Source organism: Capra hircus, chromosome 23, assembly GCF_001704415.2.
Source record: "Capra hircus breed San Clemente chromosome 23, ASM170441v1, whole genome shotgun sequence".
In the NCBI taxonomy this organism is placed as follows: domain Eukaryota; kingdom Metazoa; phylum Chordata; class Mammalia; order Artiodactyla; family Bovidae; genus Capra; species Capra hircus.
The window spans coordinates 41983026-42006750 of record NC_030830.1 but is presented as its reverse complement, the minus strand read 5'-3'; the positions used below and the strand labels follow the sequence as shown (position 1 = coordinate 42006750).

At 48.7% G+C, this 23725-nt stretch overlaps 1 protein-coding gene across 1 annotated transcript in view; it reads right to left on the bottom strand.

Moving 5' to 3' along the window:
• The window catches only part of LRRC1 (leucine rich repeat containing 1), a 133911-nt gene that overhangs the window by 64630 nt on the left and 45556 nt on the right, over window positions 1-23725 (bottom strand). Inside the window, exon 2 of the mRNA XM_018039060.1 lies at window positions 21052-21169. Within this exon, the coding sequence (XP_017894549.1) occupies window positions 21052-21169 (118 nt within the window). The remainder of the gene's footprint in view (window positions 1-21051; window positions 21170-23725) is intronic.

Here is a 23725-nt window from a genome sequence, read left to right as displayed (position 1 = left end):
TACACAGACGGCTGCACACTGAGGCCTGGATCAGAGTGCTTCAAAGGGAGAGAACAGTGACGGGAGGGAAAACAGGGCTGTTCTGCTGTTTAGAAGATGGGGAAAAGAGTGGGGAAAAAGAGGTGGGGAAGGATGTAAAAGGAGTCTGTTTGAATCTAATTCAACAGTCTCCTTCCCATTTTTAAATAAAATCTAATTTTAAGAAATTTCTCTACCTGTGATACAAGTATACTTTTTCAAAGATAACCCTAAAAAAAAAAAAAAAAAAGTTAAACTAGAAAACGGAGTGCAAAAGTATTTTATCAAGGGCTCAAAAACATGTTTACACAATTTCAAACAATACCGTAGAAAAGAGCTTCAGGGCTTAAATATATAAGTTGCCAACTGACAGAAGAAAAGGTATGCTATTAGGAACACATTTAACTTCTTAAAAAGAAACATTTCAGAACTTACGCATTGAAACTGGCAGTGTCCCTGAAAGCAGCCATCACAGGAGGCACGCATACATATTCTGGTGTTGCCACTAGATGAATGTTCTAGCGACCCTTCTCAGAACTGCAGTGAGCACGTCTTGTAACCCACGGTTTTAAGAAAATCTTGCAGAACCAATGCAGTCTCTATCAATTACAGAAAATTCAGCACTGGGAACTAGTATAAAATATACTCTGTGTTTCCGCTGAATCTCACCCTGAAGATGATATGTTAAGTTTGCATCTATGTCCACGTCCTAAACCAATCCTCCCAGGCCCTCCACCCAAGTTTAAGGCAAAAAGGCAGCGAGAGAAGATGAAATGTTTGCTTCTGCTGAGAGGTCTTCTGGATTAGTACAGCACATTGTTGAATTCTGGACTGTGCAAAAAATCATTTTCTGTACTTAAGCTGTTAGTCCATGGATTTAGTCCACGGCAAGAAAAATCTTGGCCTAAGTGCTGTCTAGGATCTTGAAACCATCAGGAACTGTCTAGGTTCTGTTAGGCTCCTTTTTTTTTTTTTCTTGTTTTAAATGGTGATGCCTCTTTTTAAATTAAAGTACAGTTAGTTTACAATGTTCTGTTAGTTTTAGCTATACAGCAAAGTGATTCAGTTATACATATATGTATATGTATTCTTTTTCAGATTTTCTTATAGATTATTACAGAATATTAAGTATTGTTACATATGCTATACAGTAGGTCCTTGTTGGTTATCTATTCTGTGTGAAGCAGTATGTACCTATCAATCCCAAACACCTAATTTATACCACGCCCCCTTTCCCTTTGGGAACTGTAAGTTTGCTTTCTATGTCCATGGTCTATTTCCATTTTGTATATAAGTTCACTTGTATCTTTTTTTTAAGATTCCACCTACAAGCATATCATGTATTTGTGTTTCTCGGTACGACGTACTTCACTTAGTGTGATAATCTCTAACTCCATCCGTGTCACTGCAAATGGTGTTATTTCACTCTTTTTATGGCTAAGTAGTATTCCTGTGTCTGCATGTTTCTCTCACATCTTCCTCATCAGTCGTCCGTCAGTAGACATCAGGCTGCCCCGTGTCCTGACTGTCTGTAATCTCCAGTCGTCCGTCAGGAGACATCAGGCTGCCCCGTGTCCTGACTGTCTGTGATCAGAGCTGCTATGAACAGCGCAATGCATGTGTTTTCTGGCTCCAGTTTAACTTACACTAGTTGCCCTAGAGATTAAAATGCAGACTCTGGGATCCTGCCCTGGGAATTCTGATTGTATAGTCCTTGGAGAAGGTAGGGAATAAGCAATTTTTTCAAGGATTCTGACACAGGTGGTCCCAGAGCGCACCTGGAGAGACACTGCTCCAAGTGAACGAAGGAAGAACAAAACCCAAAGTTTAAATTTCCAGGTGGAAAGAAGTCTTGCTCCCATCATATCTGAAATCCCCTCTCTCGGGGTCTGTGGTCAGCAGGACATTCTGGTTTGCTGGCCTTTTCATCTTTTCCTCCATCTTCCCTTTCATACCTACAAATATGGTTTTGCCCACATGGTCTGCAGGCCTCTGGGGACAGACTGTGACTTGCCATCTCTTGGACAAGATTCTTCCTTCCGCTTTATCTGTGATAACATCCCAGTGCCTGAGGTTCAAAGAAAGCAGAGTGAATGTCTCTAAGTTCTGGTGTGCTTTTGAAGAACTTAAAATGCATTATAAAGATCACATCTTATAATGCCATGAACATGCTAAACCTCTCATCTCATTGATTCTCTGCCAGCCATCTACTGGTTTCTAAACAGATTAATTCACGTAATTCAAGAAATCTACACCTAAGGCTGGACAGAGGGGCTGCAGACCCTGCACCTCGTTACAAAGCGCCTTCCACAGAATAAGCGCTCCTGCAAATCAAAGTGACCAACATGGAGACTCTCTCGTGTCCAATTTCTCTTTGAAGTTAAAACGGAAGCAACGGCCCCAAGGGCAAAGCCTAAGAGATCACCCTATTCATTCATCTGTTCACATATCAGATTATTTATGCCGCTAATATTTAGTGGACCCTGGAGACAGGTCAAGCTGTGTGGCAGAAGGTAAACAGGCAAAGGTGAGTAAGAGGTACAGCCTTGGCCCAGGAAGACTTCAAAATCCAGGGGGCAAGAGAGCAGTATAGTGTGACGCCCCACACCAGAGACCTTACCAGTGTGGGGAGAGTCTCCAAGTGGGAAGGGCAGGTTGATGACTTAAACCTTGTTTACCTCCATGGATTTTTATAATGAACCATATGCTGCTTTTATAATTTAAAAAAAAAATCCCAAGATGAAATAAACTTGGAAACACAATGAGTAAATGCAATCATTCAAGGGTCTTAGCAAGAAGGAACACTGTCTGTGGTCCTCAAGACCTAATATGGAATAACCAGGCTTAACATGCCCAGAATCCACTTTGGTCCCAATCATCACTGACAACCAGACTTCAGAAAAAGAATACTGATGACTGGTTCCCCCCACCACCCTTCTGCCTTCTGCAGGGTCTGCCTGGGTGGCTCATCCCCATGCCAGACAGCCATCAAACCATACACATACGACCCGAGTGACTGAAGTCCTCCATTAACGAAATCCCAGTAAGCTGTCCAAGGCACACTTTGCATCAGGACTGTCCCCATCCCTTAGAACTGGCAGACCCCGCAGGAAGCCAGGAAGCTGCTGTTTCCTTTAGGAAATGGGGCCGGGGTGCCTTTGCAGCACTCCTCTGATCTCGTAAAGAGAGTCTGGGCACACACACAGAACAAAGCAATGAGGGTTATAAACCTCCTGGTGCTGCCTCTCGGGTCGCAGAGGACCTCCCAACACCAAATCAGCCCGCGTTTACCGACCATCCCACCTCCTCTTTCAGGCAGTCTTCCCGGATGCACATCCTGCATCCAGCTCCCAGGCAAGCTTTCAGGAGACCCCCATCTCCCTCCCTGCTCCTTCCCAGCCCCTGGTCTGAGGTTCCTTTCTATCAGTCCTGTCACAGTGGTGCTCCCCAGGGTCCTGCCCTCCCACAGCCCCTGGACCACCTCATCTGTGGTGACAGCTCTAAGTCCACCCGTAAGGCCCATCCTCTGGGGTGTCTGACGCAGTCAGGCGGCAGCTTGTCCTTGATGCCAGCCAGCACTCTGCCGACCAGCCCCCTCGCCGCTCCTTCTGGCATTTTTCTCTGCAGGCACCTGCATCTTCACTCCTGCAGCGCCAAACATCACCCCTACGGGGATGCCGCCCAAACCTTCAGCTCCCCCAAGCCTCAGACCTGATATTCACCTACGGGGATGCCGCCCAAACCTTCAGCTCCCCCAAGCCTCAGACCTGATATTCCGCTGCCCGCCGAACACCCCCACGGGGATCTTCCAAAGGAGCCTGCCCGCACCTCTGCACTTAGTCCTGCCCCTGCGTTCAGGACCTCCTGTCTCCCTGCGGCGGGAAGCGGGGGTTCATCCCAGACCCAGACCTCTCACTCGCCCTTCCCCCCACACCCAGTCACCTCCCCACCTGTCACCCTCAGGCAGGCCTGGTCCAGCATCTCCTCTTCCCCTGCTCCCCACCCAGTCTCTCCATCCCCCACATGGATGCCTGCCTCCTGCCCCCAGGCTGCCCCCACCAAGCCCAAGCTCCCTCTGGTGACCTTCAGCTCAGTTCAGTTCAGTCGCTCAGTCGTGTCCAACTCTTTGCGACCCCATGAATCGCAGCATACCAGGCCTCCCTGTCCATCACCAACTCCCAGAGTTCACTCAGACTCACGTCCATTGAGTCAGTGATGCCACCCAGCCATCTCATCCTCTGTCAACCCCTTCTCCTCCTGCCCCCAATCCCTCCCAGCATCAGAGGCTTTTCCAATGAGTCAACTCTTCGCATGAGGTGGCCAAAGTACTGGAGTTTCAGCTTTAGCATCATCCCTTCCAAAGAAATCCCAGGGCTGATCTCCTTCAGACCTTAGCATCACCCTTTCACAGACTCAACACCCCCACCGCCCCGGGTTTCCAGAAAACGCTCCTCACCCAGGTCCCTGGGCCCTCCCAATCCCCCTGCCATCAACCTCTCTGCGGTCTCATCTCTCGACATGTGCTGCGGTAACAGACTGCATTTTCCAAGTTTCACACCTTCAGACAAGCACACGTGCCATGTCATCTGCCTAGGAACATCCTTCCTGCATTTCTTTGTCTCTACCTGCGACTTGCTGCTCAGATCCTGAGTAAACGCCACCTTTCCCAGGAAGTCTTCTTAATATTCCTCCATCCCCGGGAATGAAGGAGGCCCCACCCCACCCTATGCTCCTTCAGGCACACCTCTAACCTCGTCCAGTCATCACAGATGGACCTGGTCCTTTCACCTCTGTCCCTAAATCCCCTGAGAGCCATCACCCTTCTGACCTGTTACTGGTGGCCCCCAGCACAGAGCTCGAATACGTGGTTTTGGTTAAAAATTCAAGAAGTCAGTACAACTCATTCCAAAACTGTTCCTGCCCCACTGTCCCTTGTCTCAGTGAAGCGTGCATTCTGGCCAAGAAACTTCACCCGGGCTCTGATGGGCCTTTCACAAGGAAACATGCTGCCTTAATTCTGAGCACTGACTTGAGTTTTACTCTTCCCATCTGGACCACTGAGGAAGGTCATTAACAGTTGCCAACACAGCCAAGTGGCATCTTAGAAATAAGAATAACGTTGGCTGGCAGCACAGTAGGGCTCCAGAAGCCAGAGCATCTGCTCAGGAAATGCCAGTGACCTACAGGGAGACCTCCTCACCATGGTTCAACGGTCACACCTAAAAGCTGACTAGTCCAAGATAAGAGCTCAAGGCAGGGACCTTGATGACAAGGTCTGAGTTATGGATAAATAACATGTGGTACATATACACAATGAAATATTAGCCACAGAAAAGAATGAAAGAAAGCCGTTTGCAGCAACATGGTTGGACGTAGAGATGAATAAGTCAGTCAGACAGAGAAAGACAAATACCATATGCCATCACTTATATGTGAAATAAAAAAAGACATAAATGAACTCATTTACAGGAAACAGATTCACAGACTCCAAAAACAAACATCAGGTACCCAAGGGGAAATGTGGCAGGGAGAGGTAAGGTAGGAGCTTGGAATCAACATGCACACACTGCTATATATAAGACAGAGAAGCAACAGGCCTACTGCGTGGCACAGGGAGCCCTGCTTTATGCTCTGCAATAGCCTACAAGGAACGAGAGTCTGAGAAGGAAGCGTGACTGATTCACTTGGCTGTACACCTGGAACTAACACATTATAAATCAACTATGCGTGCACGCGTGCTAAGTGGCTTCAGTCATGTCTGACTCTGCAAACCCCTGGACTGTAGCCCACCAGGCACCTCTGTCCTGGGATTCTCCAGGCAAGAACACTGGAGTGGGTTCCCATGCCCTCCTCCAGGCACAACACTGTAAATCAACTATACGCCAATACAACATTTAAAAAATGGGATTAAAAAAGTTAGGAAGGTCTGAGTTAGACGCGGGGAGGGAGGAACTCCCGTGACCCACTCAGTTCCCAGGGTGCCGGCTGCCCCCTGCACTGAGCGGGGGCCGTTGATGAGAGACCGACCTCCGCTGGCCTTTCCGGTTTCCCTGGGGACCCCATGGCCCCTGGCTCTGGGCCACCTGTGCCAGGGGATGCATGCTGCTCAGCAGCACCCCGCCACGTGCATCTGCCTGGCTCAGCAGCACCCCTCCACGTGCGTCTGCCTGGCTCAGACCCTGTGTTCCTCTCCACCCAGCACTCACCCACCCCGCTGAACACAGGAAGGCCTGTTCCTCCACAGCCTGCAGCACCATCAGACAAAGGTGAACAGCGGAGTTAACACTTCAGGACACCACCTCTTAACGCGCAGTGGCACTTTCCCCGAGCACCTTCACCAACGACACACACGTCGGGTACACACGGGGCTGATGCTTCACAGAGCCGAAGAGGGCTGGGCGCCTGCAGTCCGCCGGCTCCGGTCCACCTCCACTACCGCGCGCCCACCCTGAGCCGCGTGCCCACCCTGAGCCAGGCCCGAGGGTGGCGGCGCCCCCCTCACTGCTCTCAGCACAAGACTCTAAAGCAGGCAGAGACTTCCAAACTGCTTCCTCACCTCCTTCCGCACTCTGTCCGGTTGCCTGTACCTTATCACATTCTCTGGAAAGCCCTGTCTTGATGGTTACCTATCCAATGCTACCTTTCAAGCCCACAGCTTCCTCTTGGTGTTCATGTTTTCTCCAGGAAGCCAAAAAGACAAGAGTTATTGATTAATCTAACTTGGTAAAACAGTTAAATATTTACCAATAATGGTTCGAGAAATGTTCACAAACCTAAATGAAGTAAGTGAAAGCAAGACAGAAATATTTACATGCTGCATAACCCCAACTTTGTGAAGCAGGTAATGAAGAGAATAATGATAAACAGAATACACAAAAACATTAATGACGACTATTTCTGAGAAGACACAAAATTTGCATACTGGGGAGACAGAATTGTGATTTGGAATCCAACAAACCTGGATCCACTACTCAATTGCCCTGTGACGAGCAACCGAGTTTTTAAACCTGAGAGATGATTTTCTCAACTGTCAAAAAGGGGGTACAAACTTCCTTCTTGGAGCTGGTTTGAGGATTAAAGATGAAAACACACAGGCCGTGCGTGCTTGGCCTCACAGCTTATACCCAGTAAGCCTTCAGGAAGTATTCTGAGGATAAAGATCTACCGGTTCTCTTGGTTAATCAACCATGTTTCTTTATGCTGCCTTAGCATTATGGTTAACAAGCAACCTGTGTTTTGAAAAACATAAGGTGCTAAAGAAACGATCTTTGTATTCCTGGTTCTACCCTTCCTAGTCATCTCAGGGACAGGTCAAGTGTAATTCACATTATCTAGAGCAAGACAAAAACAAAAAGACAGCAGCTAAGTTGGGATACTCAAAGAAGAATTTCCCAGAGACCAGGAGCCTCACGTGTACACCATGAGTGAGATGAACGTCAGTGGGTTAACCAGGTGAGTCACCCAGGTGCCAGGTCAGTGACAGTTTGCACAAAGGAGATAAGGCTATGAAAATGGGTGCCATACTAAGAAAATTCAGGTGGGACCAGTGATCAATCTGATGGAGTCAGATGCTAATACCAACGTGTCAGCGTATCAGCTGAAGGTATTCTCTACACCTTCACGATCCATACCAAGAATTAAACACCCCACTACAGTGCTTGCGGAATATTCACATTCTGAGAAAAGAACATGGGATGACCTTGGCCACTGGCCAATCAGAGACACAGTCCTCTCCATAGGAGAGGGCCAAACCTACTTCCAAAGGACCTGGGACATTCACATTGTCTAATCTTTTTACTTTGTTTTCAAAAGTAAAACCCCATAAGGTCTTTGTTTTGGGCTTTCCTTGTTCTACACTTCAGGCAACACACCGGTCGTTTGCCAAAACAGCACAATGACCTCAGAAGGATCGCTTCAGAGCTTCCCGAGAAAGCCCTGCTCCCCCTCATTAGCTGATGTTCCCTTTCTGGACACAAAAGACATACAAGCCACCTCTCACAGTGGACCACGTCTGCTGGTGGCTGAATTCAATTACCGGGTAGAATTTCATGAGTTTAAGTCTCAGGATAACTTCTTCCTCTTTTCACTCCAAACGCAAAGAGTACTTAGTCCTAATATCGTCTATACTCTTTCTCTCCAAACAGACTGAAACTATCAGCCTTACCTTTATCATGCTCAATGTTCCCCAAAATAACTAAAAGTGCCCCCCCTCTGGGTTTCTTACTGAAGCTCCATCCCTTACTAGAAATATGACTTGGAGGCACATCACAGCTTCTTCAGCCCCCAGCTTCCTCATCAGTCATCCTGAGATGCTGCCGATCCAGCTGGCAAGACTGGTGTGTTGATTAGATAAAACACAGGTGTGATGAAACAGCACACGCCTAGTATAAAGCACACAGTGTCTAGACGTCACTTCAGGAAGAAGCCTCCCCCACCTGCATCATGCAGCCTTCAGGCCTGCCTGAGTCCTCGCTCTTGCCCCGCATTCTTACTCTCACGGTGCCAGGGCAGACCCTCATGGTACAAAGTGAAGGACGACGATAGGGTTAATTCCAGCAGCCAACAGAGTGTTCACTGCATACAAGGCACTGCTTTAAGTCCTCTACTTGTATAGCCTCTTTTAAGAGGCATCATACCATTCCACAGACAAAGAAACTGAGAAAGACAGAGCCGAAGCAACTCGTCCAAGATGGTGATTCCTGTCTTGAAAACCTTTCAGGATTCCATGTTGCCTAAAGCAAGTACTTCAAACATCCCTCAAATGTAAAGTGTATTTTCAAAGTACACTTTAAACCAGTTTCTAAAAATTCAAATTTTAAAATAATCGTGTGTACTTGCTATGCTAACTCTTAGCAAATGGGTGGGCACCCACCAGGTTGATCTGTCTCTGAGTTTACACATTTTTGTGCAGATGTGGGGAGGACTCTACCCTTCCTCTTTGGGAGCATACACCTGAATTTCCTACAAATGGGTCACTCACTGGAAGACTGGGACAGTGCAACAGAATTGAGTGTGTGTGTGTTTACTAGGCTTCCGTGTGATCAATGACATGTTGTCGTTGTTTAGTCATTAAGTCGTGTCTGACTCTTCTGCAACCCCATGGACTATCACCCCCCAGGCTCCTCTGTCCATGGGATCTCCCAGAGAACCGGAGTGGGTAGCCACTTCCTTCTCCAGGGGCTCTTCCCAACCCAGAGACTGAACCCACATCTCCTGCACTGGCAGGCAGACTGTTTACCACTGAGCCCCCGTATAAAACCATACAACTCCAGGATTCAATGAAATGCAAGCTGCGGCAGCCACTGCTCCTGCCTTACCAACAGCTGGGTTTCCCTTCTTCTTGTGTAAACAGCTAACTGCATTTCCAAGCTCCGTTCAGTTAAGTTGTGGACATAAAACTGGCCAATAGAACATGGATGGGGATGAAGTAGGCCATTTCTCAACACAGCCCACAAAATTCACCCAGGCACAAACCCCATCTCCCCCTCCCGCTGGGGGCCACTAGTTGAAGGAAGATGAGTGTCCAAGAAGGAAAAGCTGGATCCCTGAATATACAGAGCAAAGCCTCTCACCACCCACCTCGCCATTCCACGACCCCCCAGCACACAGACACACACACACAGACACACACACACACACACAGGACTGTAGGCTGACAGACTGATTAGCAAGTCTCTTATTCTGTTGAGCCCTTGAGATTTCTGCATTTTGTAGCAAGCCAGTCTCTCTTGACTAATACACAGAGCTGAGCATAGTCAGAGCAAACCCTTTACAACACAGCAGTGGTCAGCCATACACTGAATCTCGGGACAATTCAGATAGCTGTAGATCTTACTGTAGGCACTAGGAGTGTCTCTGATCTTGAGCATGTCTCTGATTTATTTGGCTGCACAGTTTGTGGGTCTTAGTTCCCTGACCAGGGACTGAATCCAGGCCCACAGCAGTGAAAGCTCCAAGTCCTAACCACTGGACAACCAGGGAATTCCCTCTTCTCTGATCTTTGATGAATTTAAAATTTTTCAGTGAATATCCACTAGGCAAGCACTGACATATTTGCAGTTTTAATGATACCACTGACTCTGTGAATATATAACAAACATTTGAAAATTTTTTTCCAACAAACAACTCAGCTGAGGCTATCTACTCATTAACTCCCTCCAAATTTGCAACTAAAGTATGAGAACTGTTAAAGACTGCTTGATTTCAACTTCAAACCAAAAATCTCCATTATTCTCTCAAGTCTCTTTCAAATCAGTTACACTGTAACTGACATCTCTCTGCATGCAGTGAGCACTGTATTTATATAACAATGTAAGTCATTAATGTTGAATTCCTTACATATCTCTGTTGCACCTATAGAATCACCTCCTTAAGGGACAGAAGAATTCAGCAAAGAGCCTTACACAAACACAGTAAGTACTCAATAAATGATGCTTGAATTAAAAAAAATAATAATAATTATGGGCTATAGTTGATAATCATAAGCATTAAAAAAACAAAAAGGCCTCAGTCCATGGGCTTTCCAAACTAAAAAGATTTAAGAATCACAATTTATTATTAGCTTTGAGCAGGTACATATTCAATGCTTACAAAGCCAGTTTAAAATCCACACCATTTCTATATGTAACCCTCTAGTTTCAGTTCTCAGTCCTGCTCCTCATTCCCTCCTTCCTCCTAGGACTCCTCATCCCTTTCTAGGACGCATCTTTTCTAGCTTAATAAGCTCAGAGCACTGTGTGTGGTCATGGCAACACATGGTTGCCATCATCCTGATGGAGAGAGGCCATTCAGCCCTCAGCTGCCTGAAGGCTCAGCATCTCCTGGCTCAAGCCTCATTCACAAGACAAAATAGGTGACCTCAAAATCAAAACTGAGGCACTGTGGCCACTCACCCTCAACCACTTTTAGAGCTGCATACTGTCAACCCAACACCAACATAAACTGTCTGATTAGAAGGGGAGCAGAGGCTAGCATCCCACTCTTTTTTTTTTTTTTAAGTATAGTTGATTTACAACGTGGTCATTTCTGCCGTACAGCAAAGTGACTCAGTTATACATATCTACACATTCTTTGTCATATTCTTTTCCATTCTGGTTTATCACAGGATATTGAAAAGAGGTACATACAGCATACAGCAGGACCTCTGCAAACAACAGGACCTTGTGATGTATCCATTCTGTATATAATAGCCTCTCCTTCATGAACACAGCCTTGTCATGGTGAAGGGGCTTGCGTAACCCAATGAAGCTATGAGCCATGCAGGGCCACCCAAGACGGACAGGTCATAGTGAAGAGTTCCGAAAAAACGTGGTCCAGTAGAGGAGGGAATAGCAAACCACTCCAGTGTTCTTGCCACGAGAACCCCGTGAACAGTATATAAAGGCAAAAAGATATGACACCAGAAGATGAACCCCCAAGTCATTAGGTGTCCCATATGCTACTGAGGAAGAGTAGAGAAATAGCTCCAGAAAGAATGAACAGGCTGGGCCAAAGCAGAAACAATGCCCAGCTGTGGATGTGTCTGGTGGTAAAAGTAAAGCCTGATCTTTAAAGAACAATACTGCATAGGAAGCTGGAATGTTAGGTCCATGAATCAAGGCAAATTGGATGCAGTCAAGAAGGAGATGGCAAGAGTGAACGTCAACATCTTAGTAATCAGTGAACTAAAATGGACAGGAATGAGAGAATTTAATTCAGGTGACCACTGTATCTACTACTGTGAGGGCAAGAATTCTTCATAATAGCCCTCATAATCAACAAAAGATTCTCAATGCAGTACTTGGTTGCAATCTCAAAAAACGATGGAATGATCTTGATTTGTTTCCAAGGCAAACCATTCAATATCACAGTAATCCAAATCTATCCAACCACTAATGCCTAAGAAGCTGAAGTTGAACAGTTCTATGAAGACCTACAACACCTTCTAAAACTAACAACCCCCCCCCCAAAAAAGATACCCTTTTTATCATGGGGATTGGAATGCAAAAGTAGGAAGTCAAGAGAGACTTGGACAACAGACAAGTTTGGCCTTGGAGTACAAAATGAAGCAGGGTGAAGGCTAACAGAGTTTTATCAAGAGAACACACTGGTCATGGCAAACACCCTCTTCCAACAACACAAGAGAAGACTCTACACATGGACATCACCAGATGGCCAGTATCAAAATCAGACTGATTATATTCTTTGCACCCAAAGATAGAGAAGCTCTATACAGTCAGCAAAAACAAGACCTGGAGCTGACTGTGCCTCAGATCATGAGCTCCTTACTGCAAAACTCACGCTTATATTGAAGGAAGTAGGGAAAACCACTAAGCCATTCAGGTACGACCTAAATCAAACCCCTTATACATTGGAGGTGACCAACAGGTTCACTATCACAGGATGCTGAACAGAGTTCCCTGTGCGGCAAGTAGGATCTTGCTGTTCATCCACTCACGAGTAACAGTTGCATCTCCGCATCCCACACTCCCAGCCCATCCCTTCTCCTCCGCTCCTCCCCCTTAGCAACCACCCGTCTGTTCTCTACGTCCACAAGTCTGCTTCCATTTCGTAGATAAGTTCCTTTGTGTCATATTTTAGATTCCACATATAAGTGACACCATATGCTACTTGTCTTTCTCTGGTTTACTTCATTTAGCATCATCATCTCCAGGTACATCCATGTTGCTACAAATGGTATTATTTTATTTTTTTAATGGCTGAGTAATACACCACTTTACATATGCACATCTTTATCCATTCATTTATCAATGGACAGTTTAGGTTGCTTCTTGCTATTGTGAATAGTGCTGCTATGACTGGGGTGCATGTATCTTTTCCAATTAGTTTTCTTCGGATATATGCCCAGGGTTTCGTTTTATTTCAGGAGAAACCACTACAATTGTGTATCTTCAATTTAGCCCACTCTGTGTAAATCTAACACTGCTCTGGAAAATTCACGCCCCAGCACAGAGCAGCACAGGACTCAGTGAATAAACTGAATGGGGGAGAGATGTGGAGAGGGGACGAGGATGAGAGTCTCTAAGCATCTCGAGAACCCAGGATAGACTGAAGAGCACATTAACCTAAAAAATACATTCAAAGGTGTTGACCTCAAACTCAGGGGGCACCTTCTCTATTACGAACCTGATAATTAAAGAGAGAGAGAGAGAGGAAGTTATATAAACCTACAACTTACTGAGAACAGTCACAATTTTTCTGAGAAGAAGAAAATGACCATATGAATTAATAGAGAGTAACAACTCTTTGGGGCTTCCCTTGTAGCTCAGCTGGTAAAGAATCCACCTGCCTGTGGGAGACCCCAGTTCAGTCCCTGGGTTGGGAAGATCCCTTGGAGAAGAGAAAGGCAACCCACTCCAGTATTCTGGCCTAGAGAATTCCATGGACTGTACAGCCCATGGGGTCACAAAGAGTCAGACACGACTGAGTGACTTTCACTTACTTACTTACTTAACAACTCTTCTATGTTTTTTTGAAATTGCAACCTGAGGCAGATTTTGATTCCTATAAAACTATCCTGGTTTATTTACCTAAGGTGGCTGTTTTTGAAAACCAACCCACTTGAGGATGTGAAACCACTGGTCTGTGGATCTCAAACCAACAAATTCTTAAAGAGCTGCAAAATCATTTCGAGCAGAAGCACTGCTTCAAAACTTCCCTTCAAATTTAACAATTTGATAAAATACTACTGATGTTTCTCTATGGCACCAAAGAAAAGGGACGAAGGGTCTTTTGCAACGTTTGCAAAGTTTATTCCAACTTTCAATGTTTACAATGATTCCCATACACCCTCACATCTAAACAAGGCTTCCCAGGGCTTCCTTGATAGTCCAGGGGTTAAGAATCCACCTTCCAACGCAGGGGACAGGGGCTCAATCTGTCATTGGGGAATTAAGATCCCACAACATGCAGAACAACTAAGCCCGATTCCACAACTACTGAGCCACATACAACAAAGAAAGATTCGTACGACACAACGAAGACTCGGCAACAAACATCGCACGTGCGGTAACTGAGACCCGACACAGCCAAATCAATAAATAAAATGTCTGTTTTAATTTTAAAAAATAAACAATGTCCCCCCAAAAAAGTCTTTGTGGCATGGAAGGGTGATCAGAAAACAGATGCCAAATTTTCTTTCCATATTCACTTTGAAAATAAGTACTATTATCGGGATTTAATGAGTAGAAGACAATAATATATATTTTTTTATTGTGAACCCCTCTTTCTGACAAAAGCTAAAAAGACAGAGGAAGGGCTTGCGGCAGGAACGTGGCAGCACCCACAGAGACAGCAAAAGCAGGCCTGTCGCTCTGCACCTGCCGGCAGAGGGGCTCTACCGGCATCTCCCCCAGGGGAGTCTCCCGGGCCGTTTTCACAGTGACTGGGACAGCGCGGCTGAAGTCTAGCCGTGAAGCAGGGCTCCGAGCCCAGTCCCGAACCAGGCAGAGGCGGCCGAGGGAATGACGGCCTGGCTGTGGCCAGCCTAGAGTCTGCGTGGGCAGTGGCCTCTGCCACGCTGGGGGACGTATGTAGTCATTACCCCCAAAGGGCCAACTGTTCATCACTGAGAAGGGACTTCTAGGCACACAGGATGCCTTGCTTGCCAGAAAGAGCTTTTTTCAGGGCTCACTGAGAAGCACCAAGACTTGATGTCACCAGGTCATTCCAGCAGGCTTCAAAATTGGCCTCAGATGTCATTAAACAAGCCTGCAGCCACCAACCACGGGCTGTGATCCCCGTCTTGCAGCCGGACAGAGGGCAACTAACCCCAGCACTTAGCACATGTCCAGCTCTTGACTTTGTGGGACGAGGATCCTGCTGGCGGATTGGATCAGCTGCTGCTGCTAAGTCACGTCAGCCCACCAGGCTCCTCTGTCCGTGGGATTTTCCAGGCAAGAGTATCGGAGCGGGGTGCCGTCGCCTTCTCCGTTGGAGCAGCTGTCCCTCTGCTAAGTGGGAAGTGCTGTCCTGGTGCCAGTGTGGGTGTGTATTAAACCCACCTTTTAGTTTCCTGTTCACTCAAGGTTGCAGAGTAATTCTCCGGATTTGGGGTCTCCGGCCATGTCTGCTCCACACACAGCATTATTTGCCCCATAAAAGAGAGAAACTCAAACCCTCACTGGCTGTGCAAATAACAACAGCATTTCCTCAACTCATCCATCCCTGCTCAGCCTTTATGATTTGTGCCATCCTGGTGGAGCACCTGCGTTCTTTATTATTTACTTCATTCTTTTAACTTTTTTGAGTAAGATTTATTTTTAAAATCACTAACATGAATGAAAGTGAAAGTCACTCAGCCATGTCCAACTCTTTGTGACCCCATGGACTATATAGACCCTGGAATTCTCCCGGTCAGAATACAGAAGTGGGTAGCCGTTCCCTTCTCCAGGGGATCTTTCCAACCCAGGGATCAAACGCAGGTATCCCACATTGCAAGCAGATTCTTTACCAGCTGAGCCACCAGGGAAGAAAGCTATTATCATCATCAGATATAAAAGATAAATATAACAATCAATACAATATAGCTATTAAGTTTTACAGGAAGCAACCTAAAGGGAGTTTTAAAAAAAATGTTTAATGAAAAGGAAAAAGGTTAACTTCCTCACTTTGATTCAATATTAAAAACTGCTCTTTTGCAGTGCCACTTAAAATCGTCTCTAGCAGTGCTGGTGGCACAGGCCTTACATTTTGCGGGGAGAAGTGAACTAAATAGATAATGATACAGTACAAATTACAGCATGGACTATAAAATCTGAATTGCTAACCCTCTGGGCAAGATTCATGATGCATTAAGAAAGTCCACCCTCGATTCGTGGACAGTGAGCTAGTACTGCCTAGCCTTTTCTCACATATCCAGAGAGCATTAGTGCCTTTTCTCACATATCCAGAGAGCATTCGCCTCCAACAGCTAAGAATCGGTGAACAGAGAAAACAGATATAAAGTCCAGGCATGAAACTGTAGTGTGCTCTTCACCAGAGGAAACTGCATCAGACCTTAACTTGAAACCTATAGTGCTGTTCCCCTCCCTTGAGCAAGGGAACATCAGGAAAGGGCTCATTTTGCTCCTGGAATCAAAGCCAACTTGTTCAGTCAGCTCTAGCATCTCACTCTTTAGCCAGGAGGTTAAACCCTGAAGGTTTCCCACCTTCCACACGGGGAAGGTATGGGGTTGACAGAGGCTGAGTGAATTTGTGCTGAGAGCCACAGGATGTTAGGGGATGTTAGGAGAAAGCCGGCGGGTGGGGACAGCTAAGACCCCACCCTCAGTGTGTCTGGCATCCCTTCAGGGCTTCTGAACAATGCAGCACCCCCAGACCCACCCAAGACCGCCTGCATCAGAATCCACATTTCAACAAAATCCTGCGGTTAATCCATGGCACATTCAAGCCTGACAAGCATCCAAAGGGCTTCAGGGGTCTGACACCACCCTCTCTCGTGCCTCCGTCCACGGTCAGTGATGCTCTCTGGACAGTCAGGGACTGAGGACGCCAGGAAAGGTTCTACCCTGAGAGTGGTCAGCGCTGGCCATGGCCCAGACACAGCTCAGGGACACAGAGGACCCTGATCATTGGGCAGGCCGCCTCTGCAGGGGCTACAGGAGCCTAGAGTTTCACACGCCCCCAGACACAAGCCCCAAACCCTTACAAACGCCCGCATCTGCGAAAAGTGGGGGTCCCCACATGGCCTCTCAGGCTGCAGACTCTAGCACTTTGATTGACCTGCCTAGGAAATTCACACTCACGGGATTTGATCAGCCAGAAAACATGAGAGAAGACCTGGGCGGATCTGCCTGGTCTGGAGACAGCTCAAGACTCAAGATCCTGTTGGTGATGGTAAAACCGTGACCCTTCTCCGCTCTGTCATCTGTGCAGCTTTTTCACAACCACAAAAAAGCCTCCTCCACCACCTCCCACTGTGCGCGCGCACACACACACACACGAACATATACACACACATGAACATGCGCACACACCAGAGCGAGCCTCTGCCAATAGGAGAAGCAGGCAGTTAAGTCCCCCAGCATTTCCACAAGAGCCTGATAAAAAGGGGGCAGGCCTGCAGGATCCATCACCAAAGTCCAGACCTGCAGGAGGGAAGGTTCTCCCGGGGAAAGCAAACCCTGGGTCCTGACGGGGCTTCGGTGACAGCTCACGTCCTGTCCACACTGCAAGGTGTCAAAAGGTGCATGAGGAGAGGCGTAGCCCTTCTTTCTTCCTCTGAATGTTTCGAAAGACACAGCTGATGTGGGAACCAGTACAACTGGCCCCTAACAAGGCTGAATTCACACGGAGCACGTCTTCCCACGAGAGTCAGTAATGGGACTGCAACCTTCCAGCTCTGTTTTTCCCTCGGCTCCCAAGTAATTGGAGCCAATACGTCTCCTCTTTCTCGAGGGTTTCTGGGCCCCTGCTTCTTTACCTTCTTAACGCCAATTTCAGAATGGCTATCTGATTTCTTTGGGTTGTGTGATTTCAGGGGTCATTGTTCAAAGTCGCTGCAGAGTTCACAGCCATCCAGTCTTTACTGCTGAGAACACTGCTGAGACGAGAGCGAGCAGTTTCTATACATGCACCTCAGGCAGTGCGGGATGCCGGACCTCAGACATGGGGGATGCCGGACCTCAGACGGGGGGGATGCCGGACCTCAGACGGGGGGATGCCGGACCTCAGACAGGGGGATGCTGGACCTCAGACAGGGGGGATGCCGGACCTCAGACGGGGGTGGGGGGTGCTGGACCTCAGATGCGGGGGATGCTGGACCTCAGACAGGGGGATGCCGGACCTCAGACGGGGGGATGCCGGACCTCAGACGGGGGGGATGCCGGACCTCAGACGGGGGGGATGCCGGACCTCAGACGGGGGGGATGCCGGACCTCAGACGGGGGGATGCCGGACCTCAGACGGGGGGATGCCGGACCTCAGACGGGGGGGATGCCGGACCTCAGACGGGGGGGATGCCGGACCTCAGACGGGGGGGATGCCGGACCTCAGACGGGGGGATGCCGGACCTCAGACGGGGGGGATGCCGGACCTCAGACAGGGGGGGGTGCCGGACCTCAGACAGGGGGATGCTGGACCTCAGACGGGGGGGGGGTGCCGGACCTCAGACATGGGGGATGCCGGACCTCAGACGGGGGGGGGGGATGCCGGACCTCAGACAGGGGGATGCCGGACCTCAGACGGGGGGGGGTGCCGGACCTCAGACGGGGGGGATGCCGGACCTCAGACGGGGGGGATGCCGGACCTCAGACGGGGGGATGCCGGACCTCAGACGGGGGGGATGCCCGACCTCAGACGGGGGTGGGGGGTGCTGGACCTCAGATGCGGGGGATGCTGGACCTCAGACAGGGGGATGCCGGACCTCAGACGGGGGGGATGCCGGACCTCAGACGGGGGGGATGCCGGACCTCAGACGGGGGGGGGATGCCGGACCTCAGACAGGGGGGATGCCGGACCTCAGACAGGGGGGATGCCAGACCTCAGACGGGGGGGATGCCGGACCTCAGACGGGGGTGGGGGGTGCTGGACCTCAGACGGGGGGATGCCGGACCTCAGACAGGGGGATGCCGGACCTCAGACGGGGGGATGCCGGACCTCAGACGGGGGGATGCCAGACCTCAGACGGGGGGATGCCGGACCTCAGACGGGGGTGGGGGGTGCCGGACCTCAGACAGGGGGATGCCGGACCTCAGACGGGGGGTGCCGGACCTCAGACAGGGGTGGGGGGTGCCGGACCTCAGACAGGGGGATGCTGGACCTCAGACAGGGGGATGCTGGACCTCAGACAGGGGGGATGCCGGACCTCAGACGGGGGTGGGGGGTGCTGGACCTCAGACGGGGGGATGCCGGACCTCAGACAGGGGGATGCCGGACCTCAGACGGGGGGGATGCCGGACCTCAGACGGGGGGATGCCGGACCTCAGACGGGGGGATGCCGGACCTCAGACGGGGGTGGGGGGTGCCGGACCTCAGACAGGGGGATGCTGGACCTCAGACAGGGGGATGCTGGACCTCAGACAGGGGGGATGCCGGACCTCAGACATGGGGGATGCCGGACCTCAGACGGGGGGGATGCCGGACCTCAGACGGGGGGATGCCGGACCTCAGACGGGGGTGGGGGGTGCCGGACCTCAGACAGGGGGATGCTGGACCTCAGACAGGGGGGATGCCGGACCTCAGACGGGGGGGATGCCGGACCTCTGACCCGGACCTCAGACGGGGGGATGCCGGACCTCAGACGAGGGATGCCAGACCTCAGACGTGGGAAATGCCGGACCTCAGACGGGGAAATACCGGACCTCAGACAAGGGGTTGCCGGACCTCAGACAGGGGGGATGCTGGACCTCAGCCGGGGGGGGGGGGGGCAAGGGGGATGCCGGACCTCAGATGGGGGGGATGCTGGACGTCCCCCCGCTGCACAGCAGTGTAAGGGGAGGCTGACCGCGCTCTGCACTGCCGGCCACCCCTGCTGCGGGACAGCCAGTGTCTAGGGCAGCCAGTGGCCTGGGGTTGGGGCTAACGGCTGCCTTAGAGAGATGCACTGGGTCAACCAGGCCTCACTCAGTAATGGCCGTCAGATGCCGCCGTGAGGGCAGAAGGCCGCAACAGACAGAGGCTGAAGAGGCTGAAGAGGCTGGTTGCGAGACAGCAGGCCAGCGTGGAGGGCGGGACAGAGCGCCCACAATCAGAGGAGAGGCAGCGAGAGCCCTAGCGCAGGGCCGGGTGCGGGCCCCAGCGCACGCGCAGAACGCCGGCTCCACCCCCAGCCTCACCGCCAAATCCGTCACCTGAGGACCGACTCTCCTGCAACCGAAGAAGACAGGAACACAGGCCCCCGAATAATTCTTTCACTTGTGTAGTACTTTCAAGGGAAGAAATAATTCTCATGACAAACAGAAGCAGACACTATGACAAGAGCATTTGACGTGGCCTAAAGACAGTTTCCAATTACGGGATCTGAGAGGGAGCCGCAATGTGAAAAGTGTTGGGGGGGGGGTGTAAATCATTGTTTTCTTCTCCACATTTTCAATGAAGTATTGATTATCACTGCTGCCTTATAACAAGGACCCACAGGAAAATACTATATCCAGACCTGGGGGCTTCTGCAGAGGACAGCAGACAGAAAGAGCCAGACCTGAGGCTCGTTGAGATGGAACCTACAGATTTTTGTATGAAAGCAAAAGAAAAACACAAAGCAGGTGTGCAATAGGTGAGACAGAAACAGATTATCGTTTTTATAAACAGCAGAGTACGTGTGGGCTTATCCTCAGGACCTTAAACCAGAGTCCTCGCAAGAACAGAATTTCACCGCTAAAGACAGGGCTCCTGGGAGCTGCCACTTTACCTTGAGGTAATTAATCAAACATGTTCCAACAAGCCTCCGGACCAGTCTACCCCGGGAATGCTCTAAGGCTATAAGACGCAAGGTGAAACCAGGTACCCATTTAAAAGTGAAATGTTAAACACAGTATAAACACCCTGTCAGGCCATTCCATTAAAAGGCAACATTACAGTGGAATGTGAAAATCAAAATAAACTCACAAATACGTCACACAAATTCAAGTGGGCAGGCCTACCTAGGGCGTAGTCAGAAATAAATGAGACTGACAGAAATGCCTGAAACGGCAGGCAGGTCTGTTCACTGCAGCAGAAAGGCAGGTTCTTGAGGGAGCAGCTGAGGGGCCAGGCCACCGCCAGGAGAGACCAGCCCTTCCCCAAGCACGGCTCCCACCACAGCAGCCCCCTGAGGTCTGGACAGGTGACCACGCTCCCAGCCCTCAGTGTCTCCTCCCATCAAATGAGGGGAGAGCTGCCGAGTTCTCAGGCCCCTCTCCACCGCTGTGAATCAGGGTGAACTGACCGCGAGAAAACCAGCACCTGAAATTTGTTTTGTGGCAAACTATTCGATAATGGCAGTAATTTCATCCCAAAACATCCTGAACATTCATCCAGCCACATTTACTAAAAATTGCAAACATCAGCATTGGAAGAGATAAATGGACGGTTCACGTGGAACCATTTTCTTCTTACCATTCCGGGACACGTCGAGCTCCACCAGCTGCATGAAGTTGGCTATTTCTGGAGGGAGTCGCTGGATCTCGTTATCGCTGAGTCCAAGCTTTCGTAACTTGACTAGCTGGAAAAATTGCTGAAAGACAAAACAGGTTCATGTAGGTCTCACAGATATTTGCAATGCAAACTTTTTGCCCAATATGGAATGTAAAACAGTGTCTTCTCTGGTCTTCCCTGGGGGCTCAGTGGTAAAGAATCTGCCTGCCATCGCAGGAGACATGGGTTCGATCCCTGATCCAAGAAGATCCCACATGCCGTGGAGCGACAAAGCCCGTGTTCCACAACTACTGAGCCTGTGCTCGAGAGCCCACGCGCCGCAGCGACTGAAGCCTGTGCGCCCTAGAGCCCGCGCTCTGCAGCAAGAGAAGCCACCACCACGAGAAGCCCACGCATCCCAGCCAGAAAACTGGCCCCACTTGCTGCAACTAGAGAAAAGCCCGAGCAGCAAATAAAGGCCCAGCACGACCAAAAATAAAATAATTAAATGTTTTTAAATGTCTTTTAAAAATTATCAAGGACTGTACCAATGTCACTTTCCTGATCTTAATAGTGTACCATAGTCACGTGACCATGTAACCGCTGGGGTAAACGAGGTACACGAGACATTTCTGTGCACGAGCAACAATTACTTCAAAATTAAAAATTTTTCACAATGAACAAGTAACTCAGTGAGAACAGTAATGGCTCCTTTAAAGTATCCAGTAGGTGGTCACATTTTCTACTTACGGAAACTGGTATGACATCTGCTATGTTAAGTAAAGATATTTGAAAATTAGAACAAACTATTTCTTAAACATTTCAAAAGAAACTCCTGTGCATCAGAAAATATATAAATATCCCACAAGTGTGTGTAGGAGAAAAGGAAATATTTTTGGTCAATTTAAAAAAAAGCCTGCACTGGATCCTTGCCTTAACCATGGCACACAGGGCAAATGCCTTCTGCCCCACACCCTTTAAAAACTGTACTAAAATAGCATCAAAGGAATTTATAGGGAGATGGACATAGACATAAAAATACAAAATAAAGGGATGAAGACAATTCAAGATGAGAGGGGGTGAAAAGCAAACTAGACATGTGACAAAATCCTTGAAGCAAGGAAACAGATGAATAAAATGGCAGCAAATCAGAGAGTCAAAACAAAGCTGAACTTTAAGCCTGTGGAGTGAGCAGCCTGTGGAGATTAGGTACAGGTATCTCTGAAGGAAGGGGCTTCCCTGAGAGCTCAGCTGGTAAAGAATCTGCCTGCACTGTAGGAGACCCCAGGTTCGATTCCTAGGTTGGGAATATCCACTGGAGAAGGGATAGGCTACCTACTCCAGTATTCTCAGGCTTCCTTTGTGGCTCAGCTGGTAAAGAATCCACCTGCAATGTGGGAGACCTGGGTTAAATCCCTGTGTTGGGAAGATCCCCTGGAGATGGGAACAGCTACCCACCCCAGTATTCTGGCCTGGAGAATTCCATGGACTATATAGTCCATGGGGTCACAAAGAGTCAGACACAACTGAGCGACTTTCACTTTGGATATAAAGACAATTAAGTCCCCACAGCCCCTCTTTTGGCTTGTACAACTAAGCAGGGGACTGGAAATTTCCTCCAGAAGAGCTGACTGTAAGACCAGCTAAAATCAGGGATGAGACCATGCAACCGGAAACATGGAAGGGGGTCAGAGTTTGCTCCATGAGATCTACCCCCTTCTCCCTGCAGCCAGGTTTCTCAGCAAGATAACAGACAGACTTACGGACACAGGTTATACAAGAGGGAAGTCCCAGGTTATTAGCCCCATTCAGGCACTCAGAGCTTCAGTTCTCTTTTTTAATTCATGTGCCTGAATCTCATTTAAACAAAGGCAAGGTTCTTCAGACACGGATAAATAAGAGGAGGTGAAGCAGCCATAAAAGAAGAAGAAATAAACCCTAAGAAATTAAAAACTAGTGCAGCATCAAGGTAAGAATCCAACAAAAGAGATGAAAAATAAAGCTAGAAATCTCCCAGAAGGGACAATAGAAAGACAAAGAGATGGAGAGACAGAAGAGGGGAAAAAAAAAAGGAAAATTAAGAGGATAAGGTTGCAAGGTACCACATCCGACGAACAGATATTCCAAAGACAGAAACATACAGGCTGCAGAGCATAAGTTTCCAGTTCAAAAGGCCCACCACGTGGCCAATAACATGAACGAAACACAACATACAGGAACACCAAAGAATATAACTCCAAAAATAAGATGATTCTAAAAGTTTCCAGAGGCCAAAGGGTGGAGAGAAGGGGAAGGGGTTAATAACAAAGGATCGGGACTTAGAAATGGCATTGGACTCAATAGCAACCTTGAAAGTAAGAAGGCAACAGAGCAATGCCTTCAAAATTCCAAGAAAACATTTCCAACCCAAACTCACATACCCAGCCAAACTATCAATCAGGTAGGATGAACAAATAAAAGACATTCTCAGACATACACTGTCTCAAAAAAGTTACCTTCTTGCACCTTTCCCAAGAAGCCATCAAAATGTGGAAGCAAATCTAAAAGGAGGAAGATCTGAGATTCAGAAACCAGAGAATCAACCAACCAGAAGGAGACAGAGGCTAAAACAGTGAAGGCATTCCAAGACGGCAGCCAAGCAGCAGGTCCCATGAGC